This window comes from Arachis duranensis, chromosome 4, assembly GCF_000817695.3.
Source record: "Arachis duranensis cultivar V14167 chromosome 4, aradu.V14167.gnm2.J7QH, whole genome shotgun sequence".
In the NCBI taxonomy this organism is placed as follows: Eukaryota; Viridiplantae; Streptophyta; class Magnoliopsida; order Fabales; family Fabaceae; genus Arachis; species Arachis duranensis.
In genome coordinates, this window is record NC_029775.3 from 2,351,802 (window position 1) to 2,372,252 (window position 20,451).

Genomic DNA, 20,451 nt, shown 5'->3' on the forward strand with positions numbered 1-20,451 from the left:
ATCTTGATCTGTTCATTAGGGGTTAGATGGGTTTATCAGAAGTATTTACCGTTCGAATTGGGATTAGGGTTTATAAATTTGAAGGACTAATTTGATGGCTTAAACAAAACTTATCTTGTCAGCAACAACATCCTACATCCTGGCGTTGGCCAGCTTGGCAGTTAACGTGCCACGTAAACGGCCGTTTGCCATCTCATCAACCAAGAAGACGGAAGGACGAACGTGATCAACACGAGTATCTTTCGAGGACATTTTTGATTAATTTTGACTTTCGGAGATGAAAATGGAGATCGAAGACACTTTCGGGAACGAAATTGACTATTAACTTAAAAGAAAATATATTTAAGCAAATTACCTAAGAGATGATTATCACTAGCAGCTGTCATTGCCTCAATATTTGGATATGTGATAAAGCATAACGGTTTCAACTAAAATATCGTATCTGAGAGCATACCGACTGCAGTCTTCATGTAAAAACTAAAAACTCAGCTTATACTTGTGCCCTACTGTTTTGGGTGGTTTTCCATTACCTTGCACACAAGTTTTTCATTGAATACAGTTCATACTCACGAATTAAATTTTTGAATACGATCACACTTGTTCTAGCTATTAAAGCAATATACTCCATCACCTTTAATTCTAAATAGATTAAGATCCAGTTTGGATAAACAATTTAAATAAATTTAAAAAAAAAATTAAAATATAAAGACTTTTATTAATAATAACTAATAAATAAATTATTTTATGTTTGAATTTTTAATTATAAAAATACTTATTTTAAAATTATAAAGTTTGGATAAATAACTAAAAAAATAAAAAATACCATTTCTTTTACACAAAAAAGTGGAAATTAAAATAACATATTGAATGTTGATTTTACATAACCTGATTACTAAGATTACAATCATTGAGGCAATTGATTCTTTATTTGTTCTCTTATTAGTTCTATTTTTTAGACAATTGGTTCTTGTCACGTAATATCATTAGAAATTGGTTTTTCTACTTCACATTCACCCATAACGGTGTTCTTGTTTGTGGTGAATAATAATAAAATTTTAATTTACAATAATCTTGATGGCAATGCCAAAAAAATTATTGTGTAATTAGTAGTTGTTATTTTATTGTGTATAATATGCTAAGTGAAAATAAAAAACAAACATAAAATATATGTCAATGTATATTTTGTTGTTGTTATTTAATTTTTTTACTCCTATTAGCCTCCTCCGGAGTCAAGAACTTGTTATAACTAACTATAAAAATAAGGAAACCACTTTAATAAAGACACCACAAATGTCTTTTTTTAAGACGTTTACATGTGTCATAATATTATTGGACATTTTTACTAAATCGGTTAATAATTTATTTTTTAATAAATCAGAACAAAATCGGTTTATTATAGTAACAATAATAAACCCACTTGTCCGCATTATAATTATTAGACCCAATTTGATCCGATCGATTTACACAATCTAAACCGAATCATGTTTAAATTTTTTGATAAAAAGACAAATATATTTCTGATTTTTGATTAAAAAAAAACTATGATCCAATGGGTTATATAAATTGGTCAGTTTGACCCGATCTAATAATAATTTGGTTTATTGTTATTGTCATAAAAAAATCGATTTTATTTTAGTTTGTTAAGAAATTCAAAAATAACTTATTCATTAATACGTTCAATAATAATGCGGCACATAAGTGTCATTACAAAAAGACGTTTTACGCATCTTTATGGGAGCATCATCCTAAAAATAATAGCAAACTATATAAAAATAAAATTACATGTAAAAAAAATAAAATTAAAACTGAGATTTCATACTGCACACAATGTTAAATACAAATTTAATAATAAAAATAGAGTGGTAAAATGATAAAAAATAACGGAAAGGAAAGGAATATATGTAGTAGGTGATTCAGATAGAATATTGTTTTAAAATGGTGGGAGAGGGTTACGCAGATGAATCATTACGTGAAAATGATGGTGAAGGCCAGTGCATCTAACAAATAGAACCTTGCGTGAAAATGGTGACGGAGAACCAGTATTCCCGACATAAATAGAAAACATTTTCATAGAGCCAAGAATGAAAGTAGATTTTTTGTTTTGTTTTGAAGTCAATTTTTTAGAGAAGTGATAGAATGACTTATCAAAAACGAGAAGTCATATATTTCTACTTGTTCAAAAAGCTGTGAATTAACATTTCGAAAAGTTAAAAGCTTTTTTTTAATTATGCCAAACACGCATATTGTGACTTTTCATAATTCAAAAGTAAAAAAAAAATAGCTTCTACTGTTTTCCAAACGGGCTCTAAATAATTAAATTCTATAAATTTGATATTCCAATCAACTAATAACATATATTACAATCTACTAATAATAACTATTAATTTGTTTCGGTTAGATTTTTCACATTCAAGGAGTATATTTATGTTTTTGCTTTACAATTATGATATTTTTTAGGCATTTCTAATAATATTATAATGTTTTTTAAAAATACTATTCGTATATTAAAATTAACTATTAAAATCAGTTACTGATATATTTGTGTATAAATATATGAGTAGTTTAATTGATTTTTAATGTGTATTTATATTCTAACGTGTATTTTAATATTTTATACTAATAGCTAACTTTAATAGTTGATTTTAGTGTACACGTAACTAGTCGAATATTTTTATTAGTTAGAATAATAAAATATTATTAAAATTGAAATATTATATTATATTATTATCTAATAAAAATAAAATAAAATTCTGTATTATGTATTTTAAAATTTAAAAGAATAAGTATCCAATTATTCATTTATTTTTGTTACTGAAAATAGAAAGATTCAAACCTACCACTTCTTCGGTGAATACAGGGAGATTAAACCATTTCAACTATTAAGATTGGCAAATAAGTATCCGATTTTGAAAACACTGAATTGGGTAATTAAAGAAAAAAAACCCCAGAGATTCGCTCTCTCCTCACTAATGTTATAAAAACCGGATCAGATTGGCCAGTTCGACCGGTCTAACAGTGAACTTGCAGTAATTACAATTCGGTTTGTTCTTTGAAATCATTTCTCTAAAATCTGGTGAAAAACCGTTGAATTGGTCGGTTCTGGCCGGCTGAACCGGACAAGAAACTGACCAGTTTAAAAGAAACGGCGTTGTTTTTGGCAATTTTGGCTAGGGTGAGCACCGGTAATACGTATCCAATTACCAGTACGAATCTGAACCGAACTAATTAAATTAGTTTTGGAACTAACGGGTAATCGAGTCTAACCTGAACCAAACCGATGACTTTCTCTAGTAATTGGTTCGGATAACGGTTTTGAGAATGCGGAACTCGAACCAACCCATGAACCCAACCATGTATTAATTAAACAAATACGGTACGATGATAAATTCATACGTATCGATACGTTTAAAATATAGACAAATAACAATAAGACATGTGAAATTTATTTTTCATGTCAGCATTTAATTTTTTTAAATATATAATATATCACCACTTTTACTAAAACACCTTTTTAATTAAATAAAAATAAAAAACATTTATTTAATTTTATAAAAAGACTTAAACATTTTTTCTTTATTTGATTAGACAAAAATATCCTTTTAAATTAATCAAATTTTAAAATTCAATTAATCTTAATTTTATAGTTTAAATAATTGAAACAATAAAACAAAAACACATTAAAAAACAAAAAACTAAAATTATTTTTCATCTATATTAAACATATTAAAAAAATAAAAAATCAAAATTATTCCTCTGGATTCGAAAACCTTCTTGTTCACGCCTATGTAAGTTTCCCTCTTCTTCATCTTCTTCTTTCCTCCTCCTAGCCTCTCTCTGCTACTCGGTCTCTCAGCACTCCTTCGAAGGCCTCCCTTAGGCTTCTCGAGTCAGAGCAGTCGAAAAACGATGGCGTCTTCTCCAAAATAATATTTCCTAATAGAGAAATCATTTATATTTGATTATTTGTGTTGAGGATGGAGAGGTGAGGAAGAAAGTGCCTGTTGTGAGGGAGGCAATGATTCAGACTGGGCGGAGGACACATCTCCCTTTCTCCACCAATCCAATAATTTCTTTAATCTACCCTCTCACTTTCCCACTCCTCTTATATTAGTACTATTAAGTCTCCCTCTCCTTTCACTCAATAATCCAGCCACCACCACCACTGCTACTATTCATTCCTTGTTTCTCAGTCAAAAATTCTAAATATTAATTAATCAATCCACCAGTGAATACTTAATTCCTCTCCTTCATTTGTCAAATATGCGAAGCATGGCAAGCAACTCTGCTTCGTCACGAGGCATTGCTGCTATCGTCGGGGTGGGCCCCAATCTGGGGCTATCCATCGCCCGCAAATTCGCTCAGGAAGGCTACACGGTGGCCATCCTTGCTCGCGACTTAGGTAGCACTCATCATCAGCAACACACAAAATCATAACTATATCACATAATTGAATTAAGTGGTTGATGCAGGGAGGCTGTCGAGATTTTGGGGGGAGATAGCACGGGAAGAGAAGGCGCATGTGTTCGCGATTCGAATCGACTGCTCTGACTCAAGAAGCGTAAGGGAGGCCTTCGAAGGAGTGCTGAGAGAGCGAGGAGCAGAGAGAGACGAGTAGGAGAGAGAGAGGGGATAGGAAGAGGAGAGAAGAAGCCGAAGAAGACAGAAACTTTTGTAGGCGTGAACGAGAAGGTTTTCGAATCCAGACGAAGAACAATTTTAATTTTTTGTTTTTTTCATGTGTTTTTGTTTTGTTGTTTCAATTATTTGAAATTATAAAATTAAGATTAATTGAATTATAAAATTTAATTAATTTAAAAAGGTATTTTTGTTTAATCAAATAAAAGAAGGATGTTTAAGTTTTTTAATAAAATTAAATAAATAAATGTTTTTTATTTTTATTTAATTAAAAGGGTGATTTAGTAAAAGTGGTGATATATTATATATTTAAAAAAAATTTAAATACTGACGTGAAAAATAAATTCTACACGTCTTATTGTTATTTGTCTATATTTTAAACGTATCGATACGTATGAATTTATCATCGTACCATAGCAAACACCAAAAATATTTAAAAGGAAAAGTCTAGAGGGCCAGCATGTAACAGAGTGAGCCATTGGATGAAATCTCACACTAATCTCACACCATTAAAAGCCTCATTGATGACTATTTGATGGCTATAAATTCTAAAAGTTGCTGGTCCTCTATTTGATGGCTATAATCACTGCTTAAGCCTTCTTGTTTACATCTGATCATCTTTCTTGTCATTAGGTTTCTATTCATTTCATGCGAAATTTTTACATGTGAAATTGACGTCATTTTAAAGACCTTGGCGGAGGAAGAAGAGGTTTCTATTTCATTACATAAATAAAACTTCTATTTGAGTTTAAATTCATGCAGAAATTTATTACTGTGTTGATTTTCCTTTCATATTCTTGTACATTCAGCTATGAACTTATTATTCTCCTTCTTGGAGCCTAATCGTTCTCATAGCACCTTGTTGGCTGGCTACTGTAGCAAGGTATATGTTTGACAAAGTTTCAGCTTCGGCTTACAAGGATAATATTTTGTAGTTGTGGCTTATCTGATAATATGTTTGGCTCATTGTGATTTCAGCATTTGATATTAAAGTTGGCTCATTGTGATTTCAGCATTTGGTCTAAAATTTGGAGATTGATAAGTTTCAAAATATGGAAAAAAGAATGGAAGTAGAAATGTCAGTGATTTTCAGGTGTAGCTCCTCCGTTGTGATTTCGTCGATGAAGGACAAGTAACATTTATTGATTAAGACATTAATTTTTGCTGATTATGTGATTCTTTGGGAAAACAACTTGAAGAGTACATGAGATTTGAGCTTTTTCACATACTGCAATATTTGTTCTATTATGTTTTAATTGAGAGTGATATGTTGGTTGCAGGTGTTCTCTTTGCTGGAGACTTAGGAAGAGAATGTCCTTTTGGAACATAAGTATGGAATATAAGTCGAGCTTCTATCTTTATGAGGGCCTAAAAGTTTGATTCAGCTTTGTACAAAAGCATACATGAAGCACCTTGCTATGGTGAAGAATCTTTAAGTCAATTTTCTAGTTGGAATGTTATACCAGATTTTACAAGTTGAGATAGATACAATTTGCTCTAAGTAGATATTGAATAGAGTCTAGTTATGTTCATGAATTATTTTTACCATGTTTTAGTCTAGATTGTGGATCATAAATTTAATGTATTTAGGAATTTTCAATATGTTAAATTCTATATTTCTATGTAGACATTGTAAATGTTGTGGTATTTATTTGAAAAATTAATCTATGCTCAATTTCTTTTATATTTTGTAGAAATATAATTATTTATGAAAATTTAGTTTTAATAGTAGTTAATCTGGAATTAGTAAAAATCTATAATTATAAAATTAGGAACAATGACCAAGTTAGTGACCGATTTAGATTTTTAGTTCAGAAATTAGCGGCTAAAGGGTTTAGCGACCGATTTTCAAGAAAAATCAATCATTAAATTGGTCGCTATTCCGGTAATTTCTTGTAGTGTGAATATGGATTATAGGAATATCTTTCATTGAATATTTATAGTTTTACTAAATTTTCAATTAGGTCCTATACTTTTTTTCTTTTCAATTAGGTCCCTAAGGGTATACAAGTAATTTCACAATTCACTAATATTTTTTTGACGTTTAACGTTAATAGGGACTAAATTGAAAAAAAAATTAACGTATAGGGACCCAATTAAAAGGAAAAAAAGTATAGGGACCTAATTAAAAATTTCGTAAAACTATAAGAACCAACAAAGTAATTAAATTTTAATGTGTTTAGTTTTTAATGTGTTTGGTGTTTAACATATTTGAATTATTTCTATTAATTTTATATATTTATTATACTTATAGAATTTTTAAGATAAAAATTTTGTTTTTTTAATGAATTTTTGTTTCATCAGTACCCATTTACTAGAATCGAACCAATCCGATTTTAATCAATTTGGTTTGGTTTGGTTTGGTTTACTTTCACTCTTGGTTCTGAGGCCCCTTGGTTTCTTTCTCCCTTTCTCCCTCCCTTTCTTTCATTCACAAAACTCGGCCAAAAAAACCCTAGCACTGGAAGCCTACACCACAGCAGACGTCCGTCCGTCTATCTAGCTTCCCTCGTGCTCCAAGTCTTCAACCCCTGTTCGCTTTCACCGATCGCAGTTGCTTCCTCGAGCTCGGCGTCCGTCGTCTTTGTCTGTTCAGCCGCGCTTCCGCCGCCGTTTGTTTGCCGTTCACGTTCGCGTCTTCGTTCAGCCGTCGTCTTCGTTCGCGTTCTTCGCTGTTCAAGTTTGCTCGGCGTTCACCGTTCGCGTTCACTCGCCGTTCACCGTTCGGGTTCGCATTCGCGTTCGTCTGGAAGCCACGTTGGTCTGCTTCAAACTCTGCGACCAACCCGCGCGCTCCACCTAGCCGTGGAACTGCTCTCTTTCATCGCCGCCGTGAGTTCCCTAAACCCGCCCCCAGTCAATACACTCACACAACACCAATACTCTGCTTCAAACTCTGCAACTTCTTATTTCTATTACAATAAGTAATTATTTGATTTGGTAGTGGTTTGGATTTTTTCCATAGACTGAATTAAAGTATACAATAGTTATGTTCTCTTCTCTATGACATTGATATTAAGCTTTGAAATCTCTTATTTCGTTTTAAGTTTACCGCACTCAACGTGTTTGATGAAATGCTTTAACCATATTTCGGGTTGGTTTTTATCATTTCTAGCTTTTAGAAACTTAGTAAGTTGATTGCATGTGAAAAATTAGAATAATTCGATCTTAGTAATTAGGAAATTTTAGCTGCACAAATAGCATCTTTGTAGAAAACATATTAGCATGATGATTCCGCTTGCATTAGTGTTCTGGTAAATTTTGGGCTGCTGTTGTTTTGATTTGCTAAATTGCTAGGTTTCTGCGATTTAATTTGTTGGATTTTCTATTTAGGTCTTGTTCTTGTTTATTTGCTAAATTGTTGTTGTGTATTTATTGTTGTCTTTGAGATTCTTGCTGGATATTGGTGATCATTGATTTATTATACGCTTCATGTTTTCATTGTTTTCTTCTTCTGAAGGAAAAAAATTACTGTTTTCATTGTTTTGTTCATTGTTTGTTTTGTTTCAGAAATCAATTTTTTGTTATCAATGCTCAAACTCTGGATGTTGTTCTTCTGTTTTTGTTTTGTTTCATAAATCAATTTTTTGTGGTCAATGCTCATACTCTGAATGTTGTTCTGTTTTGTTTTAAGGCTATGTTTGGAAGAGGTGATTGATTTCTGAGTGTTGTTTTGTTTTTGTTTTAAAGCCGTGTATTGTGTTCAATTTTCATTTTGTAGGAAATTCTTTGAGGTATATAAGAATTAAGAAGGAAGATTATTTCAACAGTATTACTCTGTTGATTCTGGTTTGCTACAAGCTTGAACATAGAATTGAAGAGAGAAACCCTTTATTATTTCATCATTTTCCTATTTTTGGCATTACATATCATCATTGTAGTTTATTTATTCATAGAACTAGTTGTTTATGATCCCCTTTTGAAGTAAAAAATGCAGTAGAACAGTGTTTAGAACCAGTTGCTTTATTCATTGAATTTTTATAGAATCAGGTGTTTATTATAAAACAATTTTTCCCGTTGAATCACAGTTGAACCAATAAACCAGTGAACCAGTAATTAGAACAGTTCGATAACTGGTCCGGTTTTCAGAACCTTGCCATCCACGACCTCAAGTCTCAGCTCACTATCTCCCAAGACTCACAGATTCACTGACTCTCACCTCTCAACCTCACTCACCGCAGTTCCGCATGTTCATCGCTAAACACCGGCAGCCAACGAAGAGTACGTCACTCGTCACTCCCCTTGCCGGCTCCTCTGCCTCATCCCCCGCCGCCAGTGTCTGCTCGCCTCTGCCTTCTCCGTCTGTGATGTCCCGGCCGCCTTGGCTCCATCGTGCCTCGCCTGTCTCTGCCTCTGCTTCCTCCGTCGTCATCGCGTTGGCTCCTCTGCAGGCTCTGCCCTGCTCGTGTTGAAGTTTTGCGCTCTCTCGACGGTGGCCTGCTCTGCAACTGTGCAACACTGCAAAACGACCCCAAGTTGGAAAACCGCACCTGACTCTGTTTCTGACTTTCTGCTTCTGCATTGTAGGGTAGGTGAGTCTTTTTTTTCCCTAAGTTATTCTTATTAATTTTTTATACTGGATTTTTGCTGTTTTAATTTATTGACGCTAATTGTATTTGTATGTAAAATTGGTTGATTTAATTTGTAATAGGTTTAGATGAATTGTATTTGTATGTAAAACTAACTGATTTAATTTATTGTTCTCTTTGTTCTTTTCCCTTTCTTGAGGCTAGTATACTAAAGTTGGAGAAACTGAGAGAGATAATAGAGCAGAAAACATTTTCAATAACACTCAAAATTTGTCTCCTAGCGTGATAATCAAATGATGAAGATTCATTAAAAGGGTCTTTCTTCTGGTGTTGTGTAGTACTGTTTAATTTCCTAAGGAGATTAATCACTTTGCAATAGTTTGATTTGGAGGTCAGTGGTAATAAATAAGAGTTTGTTTTTAAGAGAGAGAAAATAGGAAGGTTCTAGCAGTTTTAAGTTTTTTTTTTTGTTATATTTGTCTTGTTTTTCATTCAGGAAGATTCTTTTATGTTCTGTTCTTTGGTCATTTTGTTTTTCTTTGCATGTTTAGAACAACGATGCTAAAAGGTGCAAAAAAAAGAGAGCGAATGTATGGAAAACTAGAAACACGAAAATATTCAACAAAGAATCTGTGAATGTGGAGGAGATGTGAAGGCTGATTTCGTTTTATAAGGAGCCTTGGAAAGGAGGCAGGGAAAACAGGATAATTGATCATTGAAGCTTTTGTTCTGTGCCTGTAGCTTGTGGATTTTTTTGTGTTATGGGTGATTACTAGTTACTTTGTTTTGTGTTGATTGATCTATGTTTTGTATTCTTGTTTTGGTTGTATCTTTTCGTCCTGTTGCTGCTGGTTGTTGCAGTTGTTTTGCTCCTCAGCACCCTGTTTAGGTTTATGGATGTGACTTAGGCTTTTCTAGAGGAATGTTCATCTTCACAAAAAAAATATCTGAATGGCGGCCATTTGTTTCCCAGTGTTACACCCATCTCTTCACTGCAGCTGCTGCTAAGTCTTCTCTCTCCTTCGTTGCTGTTGATATGTACATGTATCTCCCGCAAGGCTGCAACCTTTGAGCTTGCTCTCGCTGTTGCTATGTAATGTCTTCTGTCCAGAATTTTTTTTATGCCCCCTGTGAATTCACGATGTTGAATGACATGATATATGTTTTGTATTTTGTAGGTTTGCTTATGTGTGCTTGGAAACACATGAGGTGGGCTTTGTTTGTTCACAACAGCAAGCCACACCACCAGGTCATGAGAGTGACAAGACTGCTAGCTCGTGTCTTCTTGTCTCGCTGCTACGCATCATCCTGTCATTGTTTGCAGTGGGGTGGTGGCAACAACACCAGCAGTAGTAGTAACATCATCAATGAACACAAAACTAAAACAAAAACCAAAATGGAATTGGTTATGAGTAGGATTGATGTTGTGCATTCCACAGTGGCCAGGTGCCCCTCTGACTTGATTACCCTTTCCTTTTTTATCTGGACTGCCCGGCGCCAGAATTACTATAATGATTTTAATTATAATTACTCTCATGATATCCGTGCCCTTGATTACATGGTCCCAGTGCTTCAACGTCTCACCAACCATTACAAAACCCTCCAAGTTATTCTTTTTCAGTTGGAGACTATAGGATGTGTCATAAAGCGTGCAACTTACATCCTCTTATTAAGGATTTTATGGCATGCCGAAATGCATCCCATGGTGCTTGAGGCTTATCACCTGATGCAAGTTTCGGGCTTCGAACCTAATACATTTGCTCGTAATATCCTCATGGATGTTCTATTTAAAATTGGCCAACCCAATCTCGCATTGAGGGTTTTCCACCACACGGAAGCCCCAAACTTCTTCACCTTTAACTATGCACTTTGTCATCTATCTAAGTTAAATGATATTACTCACACCGGTTATGTGTTTCGACTCCTGTTGAGGATGGGCTATTATCCCAGCATTCCCATGTTTGAGATGCTTCTCAATTGTTTCTCTAGGATGAATGGATTACTTCAGGTGTATCAAGTGCTGGGTCTCATGATTTCTTTAGGGTTTGAATTGTCTGTTAACATTTGGACGATTCTCATCCATACATACTGTAAAGTGGGGAGACTTGATGTTGCTCGCAATCTGCACTTGAAAATGGCTGGAAGTGGTTGTTCCCCTAATGTTGTGACATATACAATCTTGTTCAAGGCATTTATGCAATCTGGCATGGTCACTGAAGCCTTAGATTTGTTAAAGATCATGTTATCTACTGACCAAAATCCGGATTTAATTCTTTGTAATGTATTAATTGATTGCCTTTCAAAGGTTGGAAGGTATCAGGATGCAGTTGAAGTTTTTGCCGGTTTGTCAAAACAAAATCTAAAACCTGATTCTTATACCTTTACTTCATTGTTGTCTACAATTTGTCTTTCGGGAAAGTTTTATCTATTACCCAAGTTTAATCTATTACCCAAACTAGTCTGTGGATATGTAGATACTGATTTAGTGCTATGTAATGCACTTTTATGCTCTTTTGTTAAGGCTGGACTTCCCTCTCATGCAGTTGAACTCTATAATAATATGGTTGATAAAGGTTTTACACCAGATAACTATACTTTTGCTGGATTACTGACTGGACTTTGTGCTTCGAGAAGAATTGAAGAAGCAGTTAATGTTTACCGTGGTCTTTCCATGAGTTACCCTGATGTTGATGCTCACATCCATACTGTGATAATAGGAGGGCTTGTCAAGGTTCGGAAATATAACATGGCTGCTGATGTTTTTAGATTTGCAGTATTGAAAAAATATCCACTTGACGGTGTAGCATTCGGAGTTGGCATATATGCACTACTTAGATGTGGAAGAATTCAAGAGGCCCGTGCAATGTATGACCAGATGAAGGTGAATGGTCTTAGACCTGATGGTCATACATTTAATCTGATGATTTATGTATTTTGCAGAGAAAAAAATCTTCAAATGATTAAAGTAATGCTACAAGAGATGATTGATTTTAGGGTAGAATTGAGTGACAGGAATTTATTAAACATATCTAAACTTCCATGTGGATCAGAGACATACTTTTCTACTTTGAACTTGTTGTCTAAGATGAGAGGTTTAGGATTATTATCTGCAAAGGTGTTGCACTCATCAATCTTAAATGCACAAACTGAAGGTGAAGAAGCAAAAGAAAAAGTTTATACCAAATCTGAATCGGAACAGAACTTACTTTCATATTCATCCAGTTCTGAAGACCTATCAGACATTGCTGCAGTTTGTTGAGCTCTTATGCTTAACATGCATCCAATTTCTTCTTGAAGGGCCATTCAATTTACTTATCCTGAATATATCAGCACATTGATAACAGTATGTAAGTATTAATTTAGATTTATTATTTATCCTACCTCCTTTATTGGCAGTATTTTAACTATGATGCTGTTATCTATGTTGGCTGTTGTGAATGTAGGAATGAAATAGAAGAGCTAATTTTTCTATTTAGTAATTTATTGGAACGTTTGCAGTAATTTATTATTGGTCAAATTTATGATTACTTTAGGTTATGGTGAACTTCCCACATCATACAATGACATTGCAGCATACAAAACTAATGGCTATTGCTTCAAATATGCCAGTGACTGCTCATAAAGCTTCAATTTATATATACAGGCTGCTTGTATTTTCTTGAATTCCAAAACATTTTCTTTCAGTTGAGATTAACATGTTTGATAGTTCTTTAGTATTATACTATTGCCTATTGCTATGAAGCACAGCTATATCAAGGTGATGGTGTATCTGTTGACATGATACCAAAATACGGTGAATACCCACGCATCCTTACATGTCCATGTTCAAATTATTTTTTGTTGAAAACATGTGGAAAACATATGCGAATGAGCATGTCGAAAACATGAAAGGAAACAACCTGAATACAATCTGGCAGAGTAAAGTATTGTTTTTGTCCCCAACGTTTGGGGTAAATCCCAAAGTTGTCCCTAACGTTTTAATCGTCCTATTTAAGTCCCTAACGTTTCACAACTGACTCATTGTTGTCCTGCCGTTAGAGATTCGTTAACAGAATTGACGGCGGGACAAAATTGAGACGATTTTGAAACGTTAGGGACTTAAATAGGACGAAAACGTCGGGGACAAAAATGATACATAGAAATAAATTTTAATTTTATCCTTTAATAATATCAATTTTTTACTATACATAGTATTCAATTATTTTTTAATCACATCTAAGTAAATTACACTTAATCATATTACTTTTATTTTAAATAAATTAATTTTTTTAATAATTTTACTCTTAAAGATTTTTAGTTATCATGAAATGTTTGTAGAATAATTAGTATATACATTTGTATAAAAGAAAAAAATAATATATATACAATAATAATTATACCTTTCTCTCTAATGTATCAAAATTCTTTAAAATTATAAAAAAATAAATTTATTTAAAATAAAAGTAATGTGATTAAGTGTAATTTATTTAGATGTAATTAAAGAATAATTGAATACTATATGTACAGTAAAAAATTAAATTAAATTAAAATTTATTTTTATGTATTGTTTTTGTCCCTAACGTTTTCGTCCTATTTAAGTCCCTAACGTTTCAAAATCGTCTCAATTTTGTCCCGCCGTCAATTTTGTTAACGGATCTATAACGGTAGGACAATATTGAGTCAATTTTGAAACGTTAGGGACTTAAATAGGACGATTGAAACGTTAGGGACAACTTTGGGACTTATCCCAAACGTTAGGGACAAAAATGATACTTTACTCCAATCTGGCATGGTCAATGTTTTTCTTGTTATTCATTTATTTATTATACAAGTGTCTCATGTTATATGTTCTATGAAATGCTAATAGAAATGATTCCCCAGGTGTCCTAGAGGGAACTTAGAAACAGGTAATGTATGTGGCATAGGTCAATAATACTCCTTTCTAGAGGGATCTCAAAAATTTATGGAAATTAATTGTTTGACATCTATGAAAATCTGGAGATATTGTAAATCTTATGTATTTGTGTATTTGTCGTGTTGGTGTCCTATAATTTTTGGAATTTGCTGTGTCATTGTCTGTTTTGTGCCCCGTGTGTCCATGTCAATGTCCAGTAGCAAGGTAGCCATGGCTATGCGTGGGTGAGTGGATTCTGAATGGAAATAGGGATCAAATGGCTATGAAAATAAGATATTTGCACACATAGTGCTGCAAAGATAGTCAGAAAAATCACCTTCAAGGTTGTGTTAGTAGTGTAAACCCTTCCAAAGTATTATCCCTTTACAATATTAACTTAGTATTTAGAAGCTCAGAGTTGCAAGAACCTTAAAATGAGCACCTATCCCGTGAAAAGGGAAACATAGAAAATGGAAAAGGAGAAAGGGGGAATGCTGAGTAAGAAACATACCATCAGCAGCCGTGAGAAAATCGATTCTACTGGTCTGATGCTTTCAGAGCACCTTCTTTTTTCAATTTCTAAAATATAATTAAAAAGTCTATTTATGAGTTATGAGGAGTTCTGAATGGGAATTGGATTAAGTGTTGATTGTGATGGTAGTGATGCTTTCTGAATTATTTAATCCCATCTTATGTTGTCACCTCTTTTCTTTTTCCTCCTTTCATGTTCTTGTGAAAGTAAGCTAAGTAAATAGTTGATCTTAGGTACAATGATAGAAGTTTTGCAATGGCAAGAGGAGCGTCAAAAAAGCAGCTCGTCAATTTCATTGTGTTAACAGTTTCCTGAGGTGAGCGTGGTGGTTTGCATTGATGATAAAGCCAAAACACCTATCCGAAAGCTCACATTGAGCTAGCTGCTATTAATACCCCGGTGCAGGTTCTTAATTCTTTCAAGTAAACTAATTCTTCACGTGTTGCCTTCTCTGTGTCTATCACTATACTATCAGTTTTGGCATTCATATTATAGTAAATCTAAAATAATGAATTTTTAATAATTCATACTCAAGTGCCATGGTTTCTGATAAGTATGATGCAACAGGGTAATGTAGCAGATGATACCGAACGCCATGTTGGAAGCTTTGAATAATAGAGAGTTGAAGGAGCTTGGATGGAACTTATTTCTATAGGTAAATTTTATGACTTCTACAATTTAAGTAATGCATGCTAGTCCTCCTATTTGTTCATCGAACTTATTGGATATTATTATTATTATTATTATTATTATTATTATTATTATTATTATTTGATAAAAGGGTATCATTTTTCTCGCAGCACTTAAATTTAGTTTGTTACTTCAGTTAATAGTTTCATAACACAATGGATTTGATTTCCCAAATTTGAGGCGCTTTCATAAATCATAGGCAATTTTTAAGACATTAGTCACATAATTTATATTTCTATTTTATTTCTTCTGGTTCAAAATAACGGTCAATTCAGACAAAGTGATACATCGATATTTCAAAATATGCCACTATTCCAAAATTGTCACTTGTTTTGAAATGGAAGGAGTAACTTTTTTATCTTTACACTAATAATGTCATTTCAAATTTTGACGCTTTTGAACATTTATTACAACTTTCGTGAAAATTTTCAGTGAAGATATGACAATTCAGGACCAACCAATTCAGCTGAGGCTGCAAGGGCCATAGTTGTTGAGTGCATATCCAAACACATCAATGGCAAGAACATTCTTAAGGTTGACCTCTCTTTTGATGCAAAGTTTTCTCAGAACTGGTATTAGAACACTCCATGATACAGCGTGAAGGGCCATGTCTCTATTTGGTATAGATATTACCCTATTTTGGCTGCATGGTCTGTCGGTTATTGCTAGTAAAAGAGGTTGCTATGTTGGTGCATTTGTTTTTGAAGGAGAAAGTAATGTCTTAAATATTATCTTTCTACTTGATTTCCTTGGAGGCTTCTGGAGTCGTTCGAATGTTATGTATATTTTAGTCATGCAAAAGCGTAGAGCATTTCTCTAAGAGAGCAAAAATGCCATGTTACCTGTCTCTGCATTTAAATCTTCCCCCTTGTTTCCCCCTTGTTTTGAAATCCAAGTGTGTATTCATATGTGTATATATTGATAGGCCATGAGTGTGAGGATGGGTACATTCCATTTTCTAAGTCTCATTTGTAAAACATACATTCTTTTGCCTTCTAATTAGTTCAATCATGAATAATAACAATTGTGCTTCTTCTTCCAACATTCTATTTTTTTGCATAATTAGCATTCTCTGCTTTTTTGCTGTGAAAGCATTCTCATCTATCTCAAAAACCTTTCTTGGTATCATGAGCCAAAGGTTATTGATCCATGGCTTCTTCCATCACAAATGAATTTTCATAATCTACACCCAATATTCCTCTTCCGAATAGTTCATCTTTTACACCACAATCCTTTCAGAATGCCATTAGCAACAAGTTAGGTGAAAACAACCATCGAACATGGCAGCAGCAGGCATTGGCAGCAGTTAGAGGACAAGATTTAGAGAGCCATCTTCAACAATCCATTCCTCCTCAATTTTCATCAGATCAAGATTGACTTTCAGGTAAAGAATTTGCACAAGCAATGGCGCCAGGAAGATTACAACATCATTTCCTTCTTGTTGGATTCAATGGAGGAAGTTTTCTCCAACAAGATGGTTGGCAGCCAATTTGCTTATGAAATCTGGAATAGGATCGAGGATTACTTTACTAAAAGCACCAAATACAAGATCAAGCAACTCAAAAAGCTAGCCTGAAGAATATCAATAACAGATTAACAGCAACACAATACATTTCAAAGATTAAAGAAGTTACTGATTCTTTGGCTGCTCTTGGGAGTCCACTCACATCAGAAGAACATATTGATGCCCTTCTTGCTGGTTTAAATTCTGAATATAATGTTCTTACTATGATCAATTCCAAACCTGAACTCTATTCTTTATGTGAGGTAGAAACCATCATTATGTCACATGATGATATGTTATAGCAGTTTCGGAACCCAGATACTTTGCTCCCTCAGGCTCATCTTGCACAAAGCTCTTTCTCCAATTCCTTCACCTCTGGTCGTGCCAACTACAATTGCAGAGGCAGAGGTGGAAGAATATCTCGAGATGGCAGATTCAACTATAGCTCACCAAGGCCTCAATGCCAGGTCTGTGACAGATTTGGACACATAGCTTGGCATTGTTTCCATAGGTTTGATCAACAGATTCCACCCCCTTCTCAATCCCAGAATCAATCTTTTAGGCCTCCCTCAACAAAGACTTTGGCGTCTTCATCTGCTTCACAAGTTTTTGGTTCATCGTCAATTCCCCCATCCAAACCCTGCCTTCCACAATCCATCTGCTTACATGGTTGTTCCAACTTCTCTTGTTGATCCAACATGGTATCCAAACACTGGTGCTTCACACCATATCACACCCAATGCTGACAACCTCCTTTCAGAAACAGATTATAATGGTCCTGAACAGGTTATTGTAGACAATGGCAAAGGTTCTAGTTTACCAAACAACCTGATTATACTCTTCTAAGAACCTTTGGTTCAACCTACTATCCCTTAATAACTCCTTATAACAAGAACAAATTTAATTATAAGTTCCACAAATGTTTATTTCTAGGATATGCTATTGATCATAAAGTGTAAATAGCAATACTTGAAACACTCATAATTCTACTACCATACCATCAATTCACACCTCAAATAATTCTTCTGGTTCAAGTATTATTTCAGATAGACCAACTATTGGTACTAACAATAAATCTGTAGCATCAACAACTAGTGATGTGCCTAGTGATTTAATAAAAGAATCACCACCCTCTACTTCTCAAAGTACGAGTTCAGATATCATTCCAATCACTGGTATTGAAAAACAGCTACCTCTTTCTGCACCTCCTACTACTTCACAAGATATTGCTCAACAGAATCTTGAATCACCTGCTACTATTGAGGTTCAGAATCAACACCTCATGACCACAAGGTCAAAAACAGGAAAGTTAAAGCCAAAACTTCACTCTACTGTTGCCTGTTGGAAGTTCAGACTTGTCCATTGAAAGTCCTCCTAGAAATGCAGCTGTGGCTCTTAAAATACCACATTGGTATGCTGCTATGCAAGAGGAATACCATGCTCTTATGAGAACTAATACATGGACCTTGGTTGAGGATCCACCTAATGCAAAAGTGATAGGTTCAAAGTGGATGTATGCTGTTAAAAGGTTACCAAAGATACAAAAATACAAGGCCAGACTTGTGGCACAAGGCTTTGATCAAACTGAAGGATTTGATTTTGGTCAAGTCTTTAGTCCAATCATAAGACCTACAATTATTAGAATTATGATAAGTGTAGCACTGACTAGAGGATGGACTATTAGACAATATGACTTTAATAATGCTTTTTTAAATGGGGATTTATACCAAACTATTTATATGAGACAAACAAAGGGATTTGAAATACAACCTTAAACTCTTGTTTGTAAATTAATTAAACTAGATTTTGACCCGCACCATGCATGGAGAATTTGAATTATAATTTTTACATAATGGTTTTTTATTAGATTTTATAAATTTGTGTAAATAAAATAGTATATATTTATATTGTTCTTTGTTATTTGTGACCGTTATAGTAGCCGTTGTAATTTCTTATTACATAATATATAATTATGTTATTTTTAATTATATTTAAAGTAGATTGATTATTCTCACTTTTGTGAAATCTTAAAAGAATTTGTACATTTAATTTTGGTTTCTTGTAACATTTGATAATTGTAGTAGCATCTTAAGAATTTTTTTTTTTTTTTGTTGTAATGTGACCTTAAGATCAATGTAGGATATGATAATTGTACACTAAATTTTAGGTGTAACGTTTCAAAAATTTAATGGGAGCTTAAGGTGAAATTTTTACATTAATTTACATTGAATTTTATTCCTTGTAACGTTTCATAATTTTAATGGGAGGTTTCATGATAATTTTTGTTATTTCTTTTTATTTTATTATTATTATTATTGTTATTATTTTTTGTAGTTGAAGAAAGAAAAGTAGAAGTCTAAAATATCTTGTATTCTGTTTTAATATATTACTAATAGATAGGTCTCTCTATGGTCTTAAACAAGTTCCAAGAGAGTAATTTCTTAAATTAAGTAGCACTTTAGCAACTTTTGGGTTTTAAAATGCTAAGTCTGATAATTCTCTTTTTATTAGAACCGAAACAGATAATGTTATTTTTATATTGTGTTATGTTGATGATATGATTGTTATAGGTAATAATCAATCTACAATAGTTGGATTAATGCAGCAACTTCACAACATCTTCTCTTTAAAGAATTTAGGAGATTTGAGTTACTTTTTAGGCGTTGAAATTTTAAAAATTGATACAAGAGCTTTGCACTTGTCTCAGACCAAGTATATACGTGATCTACTCTCTAAAGTTGGTATGGCTGATGCTAGTCCCATGCTAACTCCTATGGTATCTTTTCTACAATTAACTGCTACAGGTTTCGAAGATTTTGATGATCCGAAGCTTTACAGATCAGTGGTAGGGAGTCTGCAGTATGCCACTGTGACAAGGCCAGATTTGGCATTTGCAGTGAGTAAAGTGAGTCAATTTATGCATAGAGCTCTTCTTGCTCACTAAAAGGCTGTAAAAAGGTTGCTTATATACTTGCAGCGCACTAAAGATCAATAGTTGATATTCCACAAAAGCACAGACTTCAGAATTTATGAGTTTTCTGATGCAGACTGGGCCTCTGATTTGGAGGACAGGAGGTCTGTGTCTGGTTTTTGCATCTTTCTTGGTCCTAATTTGGTGTCTTGGATGTGCAGAAAACAATTGACAATCAGCAGGTCATCAACTAAGGCTGAGTTTAGGAGTCTAGCATCTTGCCAAGCGGAGATCATTTGGATTCAAGGGTTGTTGACAGAGTTGAATGTGGAATTAGCCAGTGCCCCTTCGATTTTCTGTGACAATTTGAGCATTGTGTTTTGCTCACGGCCAACCCTGTTTTGCATGATAAAACCAAGCATTTTCAGCTTGACATTCAATTTGTTCGAGATAGAGTGCATAAAAACTTGGTACATGTGATACATATCCCAGGAGCTGAACAAAGGGCTGATATGCTAACTAAACCTTTGACATCGGTATCATTTGAGAAATGGAAAAGCAAACTCAGAATTGTGCCAAGACCAATTATGATTTTGAGGGGGATGTCAAGAGTAAGGATGTAAATTCTTTAGAGTTAGTTAGAGATGTTGTGAATTAAATGTGAGAGTTAATTTATGGGCATTAGAGTTAGTTACTGGTCTGGAGTTTCTTGGAGTTTCTTGAAATCCAAGTGTATTCATATGTGTATATATTGATAGGCCATGAGCATGAGAATGG

At 33.7% G+C, this 20,451-nt stretch overlaps 1 protein-coding gene and 1 long non-coding RNA gene across 18 annotated transcripts; both read left to right on the plus strand.

Moving 5' to 3' along the window:
• Nucleotides 1–5,455: 5,455 nt before the first annotated feature.
• On the plus strand, nt 5,456–6,303 carry LOC107482606 (uncharacterized). Its single transcript, XR_001590727.3, has 3 exons — nt 5,456–5,518; nt 5,649–5,767; nt 5,916–6,303. It is a non-coding gene; the product is annotated as an uncharacterized LOC107482606 (long non-coding RNA).
• Nucleotides 6,304–7,028: 725 nt separating this feature from the next.
• Nucleotides 7,029–16,301, plus strand: LOC107482791 (putative pentatricopeptide repeat-containing protein At1g16830). 17 transcript variants are annotated; one of them, XM_052260251.1, is made up of 7 exons: nt 7,029–7,467; nt 8,357–8,404; nt 8,664–9,167; nt 9,716–12,511; nt 14,803–14,974; nt 15,137–15,224; nt 15,692–16,301. In XM_052260251.1, exon 4 carries the CDS (start codon nt 10,261–10,263, stop codon nt 12,421–12,423), a length of 2,163 nt encoding a protein of 720 aa, XP_052116211.1. In that variant the 5' UTR covers nt 7,029–7,467; nt 8,357–8,404; nt 8,664–9,167; nt 9,716–10,260; the 3' UTR covers nt 12,424–12,511; nt 14,803–14,974; nt 15,137–15,224; nt 15,692–16,301. The 17 variants fall into 17 exon arrangements, with proteins under 17 accessions (XP_052116211.1, XP_052116217.1, XP_052116221.1 ...); XM_052260257.1 differs by having other exon boundaries at nt 8,725–9,167; XM_052260261.1 differs by lacking the exon at nt 8,357–8,404 and having other exon boundaries at nt 9,716–10,257; nt 10,343–12,511.
• The last annotated feature ends 4,150 nt before the right edge of the window (nt 16,302–20,451 follow it).